The sequence below is a fragment of the Nycticebus coucang genome, chromosome 1 (assembly GCF_027406575.1).
Source record: "Nycticebus coucang isolate mNycCou1 chromosome 1, mNycCou1.pri, whole genome shotgun sequence".
In the NCBI taxonomy this organism is placed as follows: Eukaryota; Metazoa; Chordata; class Mammalia; order Primates; family Lorisidae; genus Nycticebus; species Nycticebus coucang.
In genome coordinates, this window is record NC_069780.1 from 162263268 (window position 1) to 162277490 (window position 14223).

Consider the following 14223-nt stretch of genomic DNA (forward strand, 5'->3'; position numbering starts at 1 on the left):
TGGAATAGCAGTGTTCAGAACTGTTCTCAGAAATCTGTCCTTTAGATGATTTTCAGTTTTTTTTTTTTTTTTTTTTTTCTTAGAGTTTAACTATGTCACCCTCGGTAGAGTGCCCTGGTGTTACAGCTCACAGCAACCTCAAACTCTTGGGCTTAAGTGATTCTCTTGCCTGAGCCTCACAAGTAGCTGGGACTACAGGCACCCGCCACAATACCGGCTATTTTTTGGTTGTAGTTGTGTTTATTGTTTGGCATACCTGGGCTGGATTCAAACCTGCCATCTCTGGTGTATGTGGCCGGTGCCCTAGCCACTGAGCTACAGGTGCGGAGCCAGATTTTCAGTTTTTTGTTCTTACATAATACACTGTAATAAACATATTTATATGCAGTTTTTCTTCCACTTAATTCTAAGTTAAATTTTTAGGTGGGAAACTACAGATTTTACAAAAATAAATGTGCTGTCTCTCTTAATGATCTCCCCAGGGCAATTTTTTTTTTTTTCCTTCTGAGCCTTAGTTGTCTGTAATCTCCTAGGGCATTGACTGCCCTTTTGTTTTCCTAAGGTGTTCTATAAGTTTACCCAATCAAAAGAAAGGAATTAGTATAGTAATTGTCCATTTAAAAAACAAATTAATCATTACTCTGCCTGTTGATTTAGTTTTTTTTTTTTTATTGTTGTTGTTGTTGTTGTTGTTTTGGAAACAGAATATGTCATGCTGTTGCCCTGGGTAGGGTACTGTGCCATCATAGCTCACAGCAACCTGAAACTTGGGCTCAAGCGATCTTCCTGCCTCAGTGAATAGCCTGGACTACAGGCACTTCCCACCACATCTGGCTAATCTTTTCTATTTTTAGTAGGGACAAAGTCACACTGTTGCTCAGGCTGGTCTCTAACTCCTGAGCTCAGGCAATCCATCTGTCTTGGCCTCCCAGAGTGCTAGGATTCCAGGATTGAGCCACTGTGCCCCGCCTGATTTAGTTTTTAATGTCACTCTGCGTGTGTGTGTGTGTGTGTGTGTGTGTGTGTATGTGTATGAATGAATTCAAACAATCTCTTTAGTGTTGCTGACAGGTTACTTCTCCTTTCCCTGCTGTCTTTAAATTTTTGTTTGGAAACAATCACAGTTTTATGGTTCTTATTTCAAATGCGAAGAAGTTATACCTCTGTACTTTCTGTAAATGATTTATAATTTGATGAAATACTCAAATAATGAAAAAAGCCTTTGTTCTTGATTTGTTATTGATTTTGTTTATTTTGCCTTCTTTTTTTTATTTTTTATTTTTATTTTGCCTTCTTTTTGGTGGGGAGAGATTCTATTTGCATGTAAAAATGGTCTTTTACTTTGTATTACTCATGAATTGAGTTATACTTGAATCCCTATTTCTTGATTATCACTCTCTCCTATTGCTAATTTGTTCCTCATTTTTCTTGTCATATGTTCCATAAATCTTCCATCACATTATTATTGCGATTTACTACTTTCTAAATAATTTTAATTGTAAAATTCATCTTACTTTGCTCTTATTTCTAACTCTTCTTTTTCTTATCACTGAAAATAGTAATTTTTGCTGAAGCATTTACGCATTTCTTGGATGAATTTTTTTTTTAAGAGACAGAGTCTCACTTTATCGCCCTCAGTTGTGTGCAATGGCATCACAGCTCACAGCAACCTCCAACTCCTGGGCTTAGGCGATTCTCTTGCCTCAGCCTTCCAAGGAGCTGGGACTACAGGCGCCCGCCAGACCACCCGGCTATTTTTTTTTGTTGTTGCAATTTGGCTGGGGCCGGGTTCTAACCCGCCACCCTCAGTATATGGGGCCGGCACCCTACCCACTGAACCATAGACGCTGCCTTTCTTGGATGAATTTAAAATCTATTTTTACTTTATTCTTTTGCATTGTAAGACCTTTTGGTTTTGTATGGCCCAGGTTACTTTTTGTCAGTACTGTTTTACCCAGGTATATTTAGTAGCAAATAGGAGATGCTTAGTACATAATGCCAAATGAATGAATTTGAGAGAATGCTTTGAATCTCCTATTCCAGTTTCATATCTCCTATTTTTGTTTCATGACAGAGTATATGTCCAAAGTTTTGCATAAGCCCCCGTAGTTTCTTAAAGTTAATTGGGATTGAAATTCAGTTGAACAAGGTATCATAGGAGACTGGTTGGTGTGTGATGAATTGGAGTTCAGGCCAAATGGATTTTGTCTTAGCATTCTTTCCAATTCTGAGTCTGTCAGAATTTTTCCCAGTCGTGTTTCAGCTAAGCAGCGAACGGGATAAAATTTCTGCTAAGGTTGGAAATTCTTGGAGGATGTGGTTACTACCTTATCAGTGTTGATAAAATCAGAAAGAAGGTACTTCCTGAATTGGGTTTAACAGTTAAGTTGGCTGCTCTTAATCACATCTAATTGGTATTAGAGATTGGAGAAAGCTTTATTGGAAATAAGAATATGCTTGATTCCCACAATTGATTTCAGCTGTGATTATAGGTTTTTCTTCCTTGCTTCTCTTACACCCTAGAAACTCTCCACACCCCTATCCTCCTCATAATAGTTATCTGGTACTTAAAATAATCTGTATTTGGTGTCTTCATAATTATGACTGTGTAAATACTATTTGTTAAGCCATACAATATGACTATATTGTATTTCTTAGAGAACATTTAATTTTTCCTGGAGTTAATAAATATCATTTTTCTGCCTTGGCTTAGTTTTACTTGAGGCTGAATTTCACATTTCTTCCAGCGCCTTAAAATCTCTCAGTGTGGTATTCCACACTTTCAAACCTGTAAGATAATTCATTTATTCTTCCCCTTCCTCCAGATAACTCTCAGATTTTTTGCCATAGTCCTATCTGGATCTGTTATCTTCTAGGGCTTCTACACAAGTGTTATCGAGACTCTGCTTCATCACCATTTGGGGGATTCTCTTAGATTTTCTCCTCTATTAGATTTCTTCTTTATTGCATCCTCCTGGGGCTTCTTCCTAATTTTGATGGAATGTATATTCTCTAGTAGATTTCTGAGATTAAATTTAGACTTTGCCTCTATAATTAACAGTTTGTAAATTCTACTTCAGGGTGGTGCCTGTGGCTCAGTGAGTAGGGCGCTGACCCCCTGTACTGAGGGTGGCGGGTTCGAACCTGGCCTTGGCCAAACCGCAACAAAAAATAGCTGGATGTTGTGGCAGGTGCCTGTAGTCCTAACTACTCGGGAGGCTGAGGCAAGAGAATCACCTAAGCCCTAGAGCTGGAGGATGCTGTGAGCTGTGACGCCATGGCACTCTACTGAGGGCGACAAATGAAACAGTCTCTTAAAAAAAGAAAGTAAAAAAAATAAATTCTACTGGAGACAGTCATAATTCTGAAAAACATAATCCTTAAGGCTATAGTCATGAATATTGAAAGCATAAATGATCAAAATCTCTAATTTTCAAGCTCTCTAACATCTAAACATTTCTAAAATTACAATCCTGAAAGCCAAATTCTGGGAAAAGGATTTTCAGTTGTATGCAGGATAGCTGTATCCTGTTAGGTGGACCCGTTACCTTCTGGAAATTAAGTATGGTTTAAGATGACTGTGGGTGCCAAGTTGACAAAGTCTGGACTTGTGGATTTACTTTTGGGTATCACTTTGACTGGATTAAGGAATACCCAGAAACCTGGTGAGGCATTATTTTAGGTTTATCTGTGAGGGAGTTTCCGGATAGGATTAGTGTGTAATTCTGAAAGGAAGGAGAAGGTGGGGAAGCTCTGCCCTCATTCTTGGTGGCTACCATCCATCCATTCTTCTGGGTGCCTGGAGAGAGCAAATACAGACTTCGAATTGGTCTTTCTGTCAGAGCTGGGACATACTTTTCTCTTGCTGCCTTGGACATCAGAACCCCATGCTTCCCAGGCCTCCATGCTCCCAGTGTAGACTCCAGGGCTTACACTAGTGACCCCCAGGCTCCTGGGGCTTTTGGCCTAAGAATGAGGGCTGGTTCGGCTTCTTTGGTTTGAGCCATTCTATTAGCATCCCATGATCTCCAGCTTGTAGACAGCCTGTCTTGGAACTTCTGAGTTACCATAATGTGTGAGCCAATTCCTCTAATAAATCTCTTCTATAGTAGTGTGTGTGTATACCCATCCTATTAATTCTGTCTCTCTGGAGAACTCTGACTTATACAGATTTGGTACTGGGGAAGCCAAATATTTCTTCTTACTGTTTTCCTTACAACATAATGGAAGAGATCTATGAAATTGTTCCCTGGCAAAGGCTATAAGAGGTGTATGAGGCTATGTAATGGTGAAAAATAAAACTTTAAAAGCTAATTACTATTGGTATTGTGGAAGCAGAAAATTGCATAATTGCAACGGTCAAGCATTAACCAGACTTTTGAATGGACAGCATATGTTTACAAAATTTGTAGACTACAGAAACTTTCCAAATACAAATGCAGCAAGTGTTTCCAAAATCAGAAGCAAAAACACTGGTGAAGAGTACAAGAAATCTCCCCTGTCAAACTATTTAGCCAGGTGCAATTTGTGCTCCTTCACACATAGTGCTGATTTGCTAGGCCATGAATTTTGTCTTTGCATCATTTACAATACTGGAGGTATGAAGTGTGTGAAGACTTTCAGAGAATTCTAATTTGTTTTATGCCTTTTTTTTTGCTAATTTGACTCCATGAAATTGCATTATCATGAGTGACTTTGTGTGTAAGCATTGTGCATATACATAAAAATGTTGAAACTTCCTTAGTAAATGGAGAGATGTCCTTTTTGTAAATCTGCATGAGTGAAAGAGTTTCTCATCATCTCAGCTCTTTGGGTGACTGCGTATATTGTGGTGACCTACTGTGGTTTTTGATTGATCTTGTCAAAGGATTTAGGTTGTCTGGTATTTCAGATGAAAGGAATTTTAAAGCTGAGTGCACACAATAACCTACTATAGTGATATATATTTATTGATGTTTGTGCATTTTGCTTTTTGACCTGTTCTTATGAATACAGTTCATCTATTCCTGACTGTTAACACTTGTGTGACTTTTCATTGGTATACCTGAGCGTTGATACTTGCAAAGAATATGCATGTTATTACTGCTGTTTTATTGTGTAAAGTGGCCTGTGAAGTATTCTGTTGTGTTTTATGTTTCTCAAATAAATTGCCTTTAAAAATGTATAAATAAGTGTCTTTTAAAGAATATTTTTAAAATGGCTTTTTTTCCCCAGAATTTTATTTTCAGAACTTTCACCTTTGGGGATTATGAATTTTGGGGTTTTGGACTTGAGATATTTTGATCTTTCAAGAATTCAACATTCTGGATTAAGGCTTTTGGGATAATGTCTCTTGGGATTATGGCCTGTTAACTGGGTATAGCATTCAAAATGAAAGATAAACTGTCTTTTTTCTTACTAAAAATAAATTTCTGTCTACTTATTTACCTACCTACCTACCTAACTACTTACTTTGAGAAGGAGGCCCTCTCTTTGTTACCCAGGTTTGAGTGCAGTGGTGGTGGTCATAGCTCATTGCAACCTCCACCTTCTGAACTCAAGCAATTCTCCTGGCTCAGACTCCTGCGTAGCTGGTACTACACCATGCCCAGCTAATTTATTAATTTAATTATTTTAGAGATGGTGGTCTTACTGTGTACCCAGGCTGTTTTTCTTATTTTTAACTTTATTTGAAAAAGTAGAAATCATATGCCCGTGAACCAAAATTTAAAAGTTTCAAGGAATTACTGGTAGAGGAAATATAGCTTTAGCACAAGGGAGTTTTTTAGGATGGTGGAACTGTTTTATATCTGATTATAATGGTGGTTACATCAGTTTCTACATGTGCTAAAATCAATAGAACTGTATACCAAAAGAAAAAATTCAGTTTATAGGGATGATAGCTTAAAAAATAAAAAACAAAATAAAAGAATTTAAAAGTACAAAGAGGTATACAGTAAAAAGAAAGTCTTTTTACTTTCTCTCTTCTTATTCTTCCAGCTTCCTTTCTGGAAGAAACCACTATTACCATTTCTTATGTATTCTCTTAATTACTCTTGAATATGTAGACATTATCAGCAGTAAGTTGGGTAGAAGAGAAAGGAACTTAGATTTATTCAAGTATTTTTTCTGAGAATGCTTAAATTACTGTTCTTAGAATACATATAAATATTACTAAGCTTGGCACTAATTTTTAAAAATTATTTCTCCTACAGTTGGTAAACATGAATTGACTGGGCATAAAGTTGCTGTGAAGATACTCAATCGACAGAAGATTCGAAGCCTTGATGTGGTAGGAAAAATCCGCAGAGAAATCCAGAACCTCAAGCTTTTCAGGCATCCTCATATAATAAAACTGTAAGTTCTGTTTATAATAAATATGGTCCGATCATCTTTTCATCGTTTTTCTTAACCTACTTAATCTCACGATCTTCCTGTTCATGTATTTATCTAACCCCGTTCAGGTCAGTTACACCTGTGTTTATGTTTTGCCTTTCTGCTTATCAACTGTTACCCTTCTCATTCTTTCCATCTTATGGACAGACACCCTTTGGTTATGTGATGTTTAGTGCTCCTATTGCTGTAAAACCAACAAAAATCTGCTAGTAAATACTGTTGACTTTTAAATTTCTACAAGATATCAGTTACCCTCTGTAGAGACGGTGCAATAGAAAAGATTCTCCCCCATCCTGCTTATATCTGACAGTATAAATAACGAAATTTCAGGAATCTAGTATTTCAATAAGCGTCGAATTGTTCACAGTTGCCAGTTGAAGGTCTACAGGACACTTATTTACTGCTCACCCCCTCTTCATTATGCAGTCTAACACGTTACGTAGGATTTTCTCCTGAACTGGCCAACTCAAAATTTGTTTCATTCACATCTCTTGTCATTTGTTGAGGTGCCTTGGTCTTAAATACTGTCCACATGCTAATGATACCCAAATAATACATCTCCTGCTTTGAAATCTTTTCTGTGAACTACAGACTTGTACACCCATTGCTAACTTTAAATCTCCATTTAGATGTTCACAGATATTTCAGATACGGCCCAACTGAACTCTTTATTCTGACTCTCCCAAACCCGCTCTTCCCACAGTCTTCACTTTTTCAGCTCATAGCCAGTTATCTCGGGTAAAAACGTAAGAACCATCCTTAACTTCCCTGTTTCTCTTACTTCCTACCATCCATTCCATCTTTTCCTTTCAAATGTGTCTAGGATCTGATCCTGTTGCCATCAGCCTGGTCATCTCTCTTGTGGACTCCTGCAGTACTTCCTGCTTCCACCTTTATCATCCTCATTTAGTCCTCCACATTGCTGCCATAGTTCTCATTTTAATATACCAGATCACATGACTAGTCCACTTAAAACCTTCGATAGCTTTTCATCCTCCTTGGAGTGAAAGCTGAAGCTTCATCATGGTTTATAAAGTTCTGGGTCCTCTGGCCTGCGGTTATACCTTAGACTCTACGTCCTGTTTCTCTCCTAGCTTACTTTGCTCTCATCTTCCTACTCCTCCTTAAACTTGCCAAGGAGGCTTCTACCAGGGTACCTGGTGTACTTGCTGTTTCCCCTTCCTGGTTCACCTTCCTCCCAGCTGATGGCATAATTTGCTCCTGTCTTCCTTCAGGCTTCCTTAGGCTCCTATGCTTAAATATTACTTTATGGAAGCTTTCCTTGAGTGCTGTATATAAAAAGATTTCCGTAGGTTTGCATCATTTCTCTTCAGAGCATGTTCTACCACCTGTGATATTGCTTATTTATTGGTGTCTGTTTCCTGGCTCCTAGAATATAAACTCCATGGGAACAGACAATTTTTATATCCTGTAGTTTTCCTAGCTCCTAGCATAGTACCTGGTATATTTCAAGTGCTTAGTAAATATTTACTGAATGGATGAATATACATGTTTTAATATTGGTAGACAATGTTTTCTCTCACCAGGTACCAGGTCATCAGTACACCATCTGATATTTTCATGGTGATGGAATATGTCTCAGGAGGAGAGCTATTTGATTATATCTGTAAAAATGGAAGGGTAAGCTGTTCTCATTTAATCCTGTATGTATTTTATAACTCCCCTTTATCCCTTTCTAGCATCAAAATGTTAGAGAGCAATTTTAAGATGTCTGTTTAATAACCATTTCCCTTAGTCATATCATAATGAACCTCACCATTTGTATGTTTGCCCAAGGTCACATGATTTATTAATGACAGAATTGGATTGAGATCCCTGAAATCATAATCCTCAGTTTTGTGCTTTTGGGGTATATAAATACATTTAATATATATCTTGAAGCATATAATTAAAGGTCTAGGCCTTGGTAGTCCACTAAAGCCACATTTAAATTGCATTCATGTTTTGGCTTTAGAAATCTTATATAGTCTTAAGTAAGAACAGGCTCCATAAAGGAGGTAGGAATTAGACATAAATAATTTAGAGCTGGAAGGAACGTTAGATGACATTTTCAATACCACTTTAAGGTACAGATTCAAAAACTGAAGAAGGCTCCCTTCCCATACCTTATGTCATACCCAGGAACAGTGGGGGAAAGGGCTGCAAGTTTCCAGCCCCTATCTGAAAGAGCTGGATCCAGCGCTGAGAAGATAGTTTTTCTTACTCTCATCTTTAAGTTATTTATATTATTCACTCATTCAACAAAATCAAACTCATTAACCAAATTAATTTTTATTTTTCTATTTCTTAATGTAGTTCACTTTTGTTTGAGGTATTTCCTTTGTCTTCACACACACAAAAAAAATTGGCTCAGCACTCGTAACACAATGGTTATGGCTCCAGCCACATACATCGAGACTGGCTGGTTCGAACCCAGCCTGGGCCAGCTAAAACAACAATGACAACTGCAACAAAAAAATTGCTGGGTGTTGTGGTGGGCACCTGTAGTCCCAGCTACTTAGGAGGCTGAGGCAAGAGAATCACTTAAGCCCGAGAATTAGAGGTTGTTATGAGCTGTGATGTCATGGCACTCTACTAAGAGTGACATAGTGAGGGGCGGCGCCTGTGGCTCAAGGAGTAGGGCGCCGGTCCCATATGCCGGAGGTGGCAGGTTCAAACCTAGCCCCGGCCGAAAACCAAAAAAAAAAGAGTGACATAGTGAGAGTCTGTCTCAAAAAAAACAAAACAAAAGAAACCAACAAAAACTGCCTAGAAAAATGGAAACAGGCGCAAATTGAACTGATACTTTTTTCTTCTCTTTTCTCTTGTTTTTATTTCTTAGTCATTTTGTTTTACCTGTATGTAGCTTTACCTGTTGAATATTAAAATTCCAGCTGCCATATTTTCTATTTCAAAGATCTTTCTTATTTGCTGAAATTTTCTTTTCTCTAAATAGCAAATTTTTTACTCCATAGATGTAATAACCTTTTCTGTCCAAGGATGCCAATTTTTAAAGATTTTTCTTCTGTTCCATATTGTTTATGTACTTTCCATGCTCTCAGCTTCCATTTTTTCTATTCATTTTATTTGTCTTTGTCTTTTGTTCATGGCCCTTTTTCTTTCTCATAGTCTAGTATCTCCCTTCTTCTGATCTCTGATGATTCTTGTATTTAAGAGTGAGGTACTAAATACCAAGTTCATGTGGGTAGAACTTATTGATTGGTGGGCTTGAATAGGAAGGAACTTGGTTGAATAAGTAGGAACTTGTTCCTCTTGGGGGGGGGGTACAGGTACACCAAATGCCAGTAATAACAAATATGTTTTCTTAGATCAGATATTCATTCCAGAAGAAGAAATCTTCCAATTTCCTTGAAGACATTTAGCTTAGCATCCATTGCTCCAGGAACTGAGTCGGGGAAAGGGCTGCAAGTCTCATTAGTTAGTATGTTGACTTTCACTTAATCTCCATGTTTTTCTCATGATCCTTGCTTTGGTGTCCTTGAGAACAGAGTTGGTTTGACCTTATAAGCTGTAGGTAGGTCTAATTCCCCAGTAAGGGTGAATTTAAAAGCTCCTTACTTCAACCATCTGTCCTGTTTCCAGCCCACTTCTCACTTTTTCCTGTAGCAGTTCCCAGAGGTTCCAGTTTCCAAGCCATTCCAGGGTTCTGTGTGCAGATAAGTGTACAATGTTGTACTGGTTTCCTTCGGTTTCAGATTTCTCTTGTTGGCTTAGTCTTTACCGTTGGTCATCCACTGTCCAGCTTGGTGGCTCCTCGATTACTGCTGTCTCTTTTCTTGTTCTTTTTGTCTTTATATGCCTCTTTTATTACTGGTATCATTTTAGTGATATTTCAAAGCTTGAAGACAAAAGATTCAATCTACCATGTTTAATTGGAAATATGCTTTGACTTTTCTGTAATCATCCTTTATAGATATGCCCTGCTTCATCCTTTGTACTGTATTTGTTATGAACATAGTATAATTTTCATTTTTATAGCCTACTTTACCGCTTATATTTTGTTTAACCATCTAAGTTGTCTCCTATTCTTTCATATTTTGAACAGATAGTCTTTTCCCCCACCATGAACCTAATTTTTTTCTAAATACAAAAGTGTCAGATTGCTAAAGAATTAGTATTTTTTTCTAGAGGAAGGGTAGCTCATAGTATTGTAACAGTTTTAATTTTTCTTTAAAAAGAAATAACTAGTTAGTCTTTTATTCCAGGTTATCCATGTCATTTAATGTGTGGAACTGTGCTTTTAGAATGTTAATTCATGACTTGTATTAGAGAATTGCATATAAGAGTCTTTTGCATAGAGGATTAATAGCTTATTTATTAAATATAATTTCCTGGAAACTGGCATGTCCACATAATGGTTATCACTTAAGTTAGAAAACATCATAAAATAAAATATGGATAGAGAAGTTTTTAAAAAATATTTTTAAAAATGTAGGTTCTATTTTTAAAATATTTTTTTTTTTAGTAAACATACTAAAGATGAGTGCTTTCACATTTTATAAAATGAATTAAAGTTTCTTCTTTTGAAAATGAAAACATACTCTATTTCAGGACATATAACAACATGGTTGCTTGCTAGTTCATGAACAGTGTTTAAATGTTACTTTCTCATAGTCTAAGATAATATCCCCTACCCAACATCACTCTCTATACTCATGTTTTGCTTTATTTTTCTTGAAAACACCTGTAATCCTAGCACTCTGGAAGCATTGTTGTTTAGCTGGCCTGGGTGGGGTCTGAACCCGCCAGCCTCAGTGCATGTGGACGGTGCCATAACCACGGTGCTGGAAGGCTGAGGTGGGTGGATTGCTTGAGCTCAGTAGTTCAAGACCAGCCTGAGCAAGAGTGAGACCCCATCTCTATTAAAAAAAAAAAAAGAAAGAAAAACTAGCCAGGTGTGCTGGTCTCCTGTAGTCTCCACTACTCAGGAGGCTGAGGCAAGAGAATCTCTTGACCCAGCAGTTTGAGGTTACTATGAGCTATGACACCCTGGCACTCTACTCAGGGTGACAGACTAAGACTCTTTTTCAAATAAATAAATAAATAAAGCACTATCACTCCTTAACATTTTATCTATATATTTTTGTCAACTAAATTAGCATCTTTTTTATTTATTGTTTTCTTTTTTTTGAGATTGGTCTCAGTATGTCACCCTGGGTAGAGTGCTCTGGAGTCACAGCTCACAGCAACCTCAAACTTTTGGGCTTAAGCGATTCTCTTGCCTCAGCCTCCCAAGTAGCTGGGACTACAGGCGCCTGCCACAATACCTGGCTATTTTTTTATTGCAGTTGTCATTGTTGTTTAGCTGGCCTGGGTGGGGTTTGAACCCGCCAGCCTCAGTGCATATGGCCGGTGCCATAATCACTGTGCTAGGGACGCTGACCCTAGGATCTAAACATTTTTTAAAAGAATGAAAGATTAAACATTGTTAGTTCATAGGAGAAAACATGCCTGGTTTCAAGTAGAAATTGAAACCATTTGAAATAGCTTAGGACATGTAAAAGAAGGCCGCTCATACAGTGTAGTCATATGCATATGATATGATTAGAAAACTGAGTTACTAATCTGGTTTCCAGGACCTGCTTAGCATTTCTGTTTTGTGTTGCATGTAACTCTTTCCATGTCAAACATATCTCATGAATGAAGTTCATTTGGAAGGTTTTGTGCATTTTGCAGTTTATAGATGGGAGAATTTTACGTAGAAGAATTTATTTTGAAAGACACTCCTTTAAGATGCCTCTCTGCTTTTCTTAGCTGGATGAAAAAGAAAGTCGACGTCTGTTCCAACAAATCCTTTCTGGTGTAGATTATTGTCACAGGCATATGGTGGTCCATAGAGATTTGAAACCTGAAAATGTCCTGCTTGATGCACACATGAATGCAAAGATAGCTGATTTTGGTAAGGATATTTTTTTACTTTGGTATGTTTATTATGTCTAACAACATAAGTAGCATTCTTCAGGTAACTTTTGAATAATAGATTGTCACAGAGTACCCTCACCTTCTGTCTATGAACATACAAAAAAGAGAAAAGCTAAGGAATTCTCTTCTTAGCTTAGGTATTTAAAATTGATTCTTACGATAGCTGGTAAACAATTCCAGTTAAAGTGGGCAGCGTTAGTGAGATCATTTGAAATGAGAAGCTAGGAACCTTGTTTCTAGTATGTTCTTTTTTTGGTAATGTATAACAAAAAATGGAAAATGAGGAGGATGGAATTATCCAAAACTTTGAAAGCCAGGTGAACTACCTAAGCAAAATTATTTACAATAAATATTTTAAATGATAAAAAGTCATAGTTTCAGCTTGAGGTACATTATTTTCATTGTTAAAAATGAATTTATTGGGCAGTGCCCATATCTCAGTGGGTAGGGCGCCGGCTATATATACTGAGGGTAGCGGGTTCTAACCTGGCCTGGGCCAGCTAAAACAACGACGACAACTACAACAAAAAAAAATAGCCGGGCGTTGTAGCCTGCACCTGTATTCCCAGCTACGTGGGAGGCTGAGGCAAGAGAATCACTTAAACCCAAGATTTTGAGGTTGCTGTGAGCTATGATACCATGCCATTCTACCCAGGGGGACAGCTGAGACTCTGTGTCTCAAAAAAAAAAAAAAAAAATCTACCTTTTATGCTAAAGATCTTAATAAACATTTTAAAAAATAATAAAAATGAATTTGTTTTTCTATTTTTCCATATGACTTGCCACTGACATAATTAAATCTAAGAGTGAATCTCTGCAACTCTTTTATTTGAGTTGATTATAGTTCAGTTGAGAGGAGATTCCCTCCCTTTATAATGGCAGGCTAGAAAGAAAAACTAAAAAATTTTAAAAAGAGAGGAAATTCTTGTAATTACTTTCCTCGGGTTTTTTCTTTTTTTTTGAGACAGAGTCTCACTATGTTACCCTCAGTGGAGTGCTGTGCTGTCACAGCTCACAGCAACCTCCAACTCTTGGGCTCAAGCGATTCTCTTGCCTCAGCCTCCCCAGCTGCTGGGACTACAGGTGCCTGGCATCACACCCAGCAATTTTTTTTAGAGACAGGGTATCGCTCTTGCTCACGCTGGTCTCAAACCTGTGAGCTCAGGGCAATCCACCTGCCTAGCTTCCCAGAGTGCTAGGATTACAGGCATGAGCCAGCATGCCTGGCCTTTTCCTCAGTTTTGAATGAAGAAATATACATACATATTTATATTTATATGTGTGTGGATATATACATTTAAATCTGTAATGCCAGGTATAGTGGCTCACATCTGTAATCACAGTGACATTGGAAGCTGAGGCAGGAGGATTGCTTACAGCTAGGAGTTTGAGACCAGCCTGAGTAACATAGTGAGATCCTGTCTCTGAAAAAGTAGAAGTAAAAAAATTAAGCAAGGTGACTTGTGCCTGTCATGCCAGCTACTCAGGAGGCTGAAGCAGGACAATTGCTTAAACCTAGAGTATGAGGCTGCAGTGAGCCATGGTCTTTCCGTGTACTTCAGCCTGGATGACAAGAGGGTGATCCCATCCATAAAAAATACATAAATCTAGAGATTCACTGAACAGTGCCAGCCAAATCTGAACTGGATTTAGTTGTTGTTGTTGTTGTATTGTTTTGGTTTGGTTTTTGTTTTGTAACTGACTTAAATTATTTGAATTCCTTATTCCTCAATTGTGATAATTATTACAGAGTGTGTTTCTGAGGAAGCAAAAGTTTCTTTTTGGAGTACAATTGGGAGGGATCTTATTTTTTTTTAAACAATCTGAACAGGGTTAATAGAAATCCTTTTGTTTATCACTTGTAGGTGATTTTCTCCTAGCAATTTATGTATCAATAAAATTTAA

General features: G+C 37.6%; 1 protein-coding gene across 2 annotated transcripts in view; it reads left to right on the plus strand.

Moving 5' to 3' along the window:
• Positions 1–14223, plus strand: part of PRKAA1 (protein kinase AMP-activated catalytic subunit alpha 1) — a 43810-nt gene that overhangs the window by 18626 nt on the left and 10961 nt on the right. For both annotated transcript variants that reach the window (XM_053591690.1, XM_053591697.1), the window contains 3 exons: positions 6195–6336; positions 7923–8016; positions 12151–12295. In XM_053591690.1, the coding sequence (XP_053447665.1) occupies positions 6195–6336; positions 7923–8016; positions 12151–12295 (381 nt within the window). The remainder of the gene's footprint in view (positions 1–6194; positions 6337–7922; positions 8017–12150; positions 12296–14223) is intronic.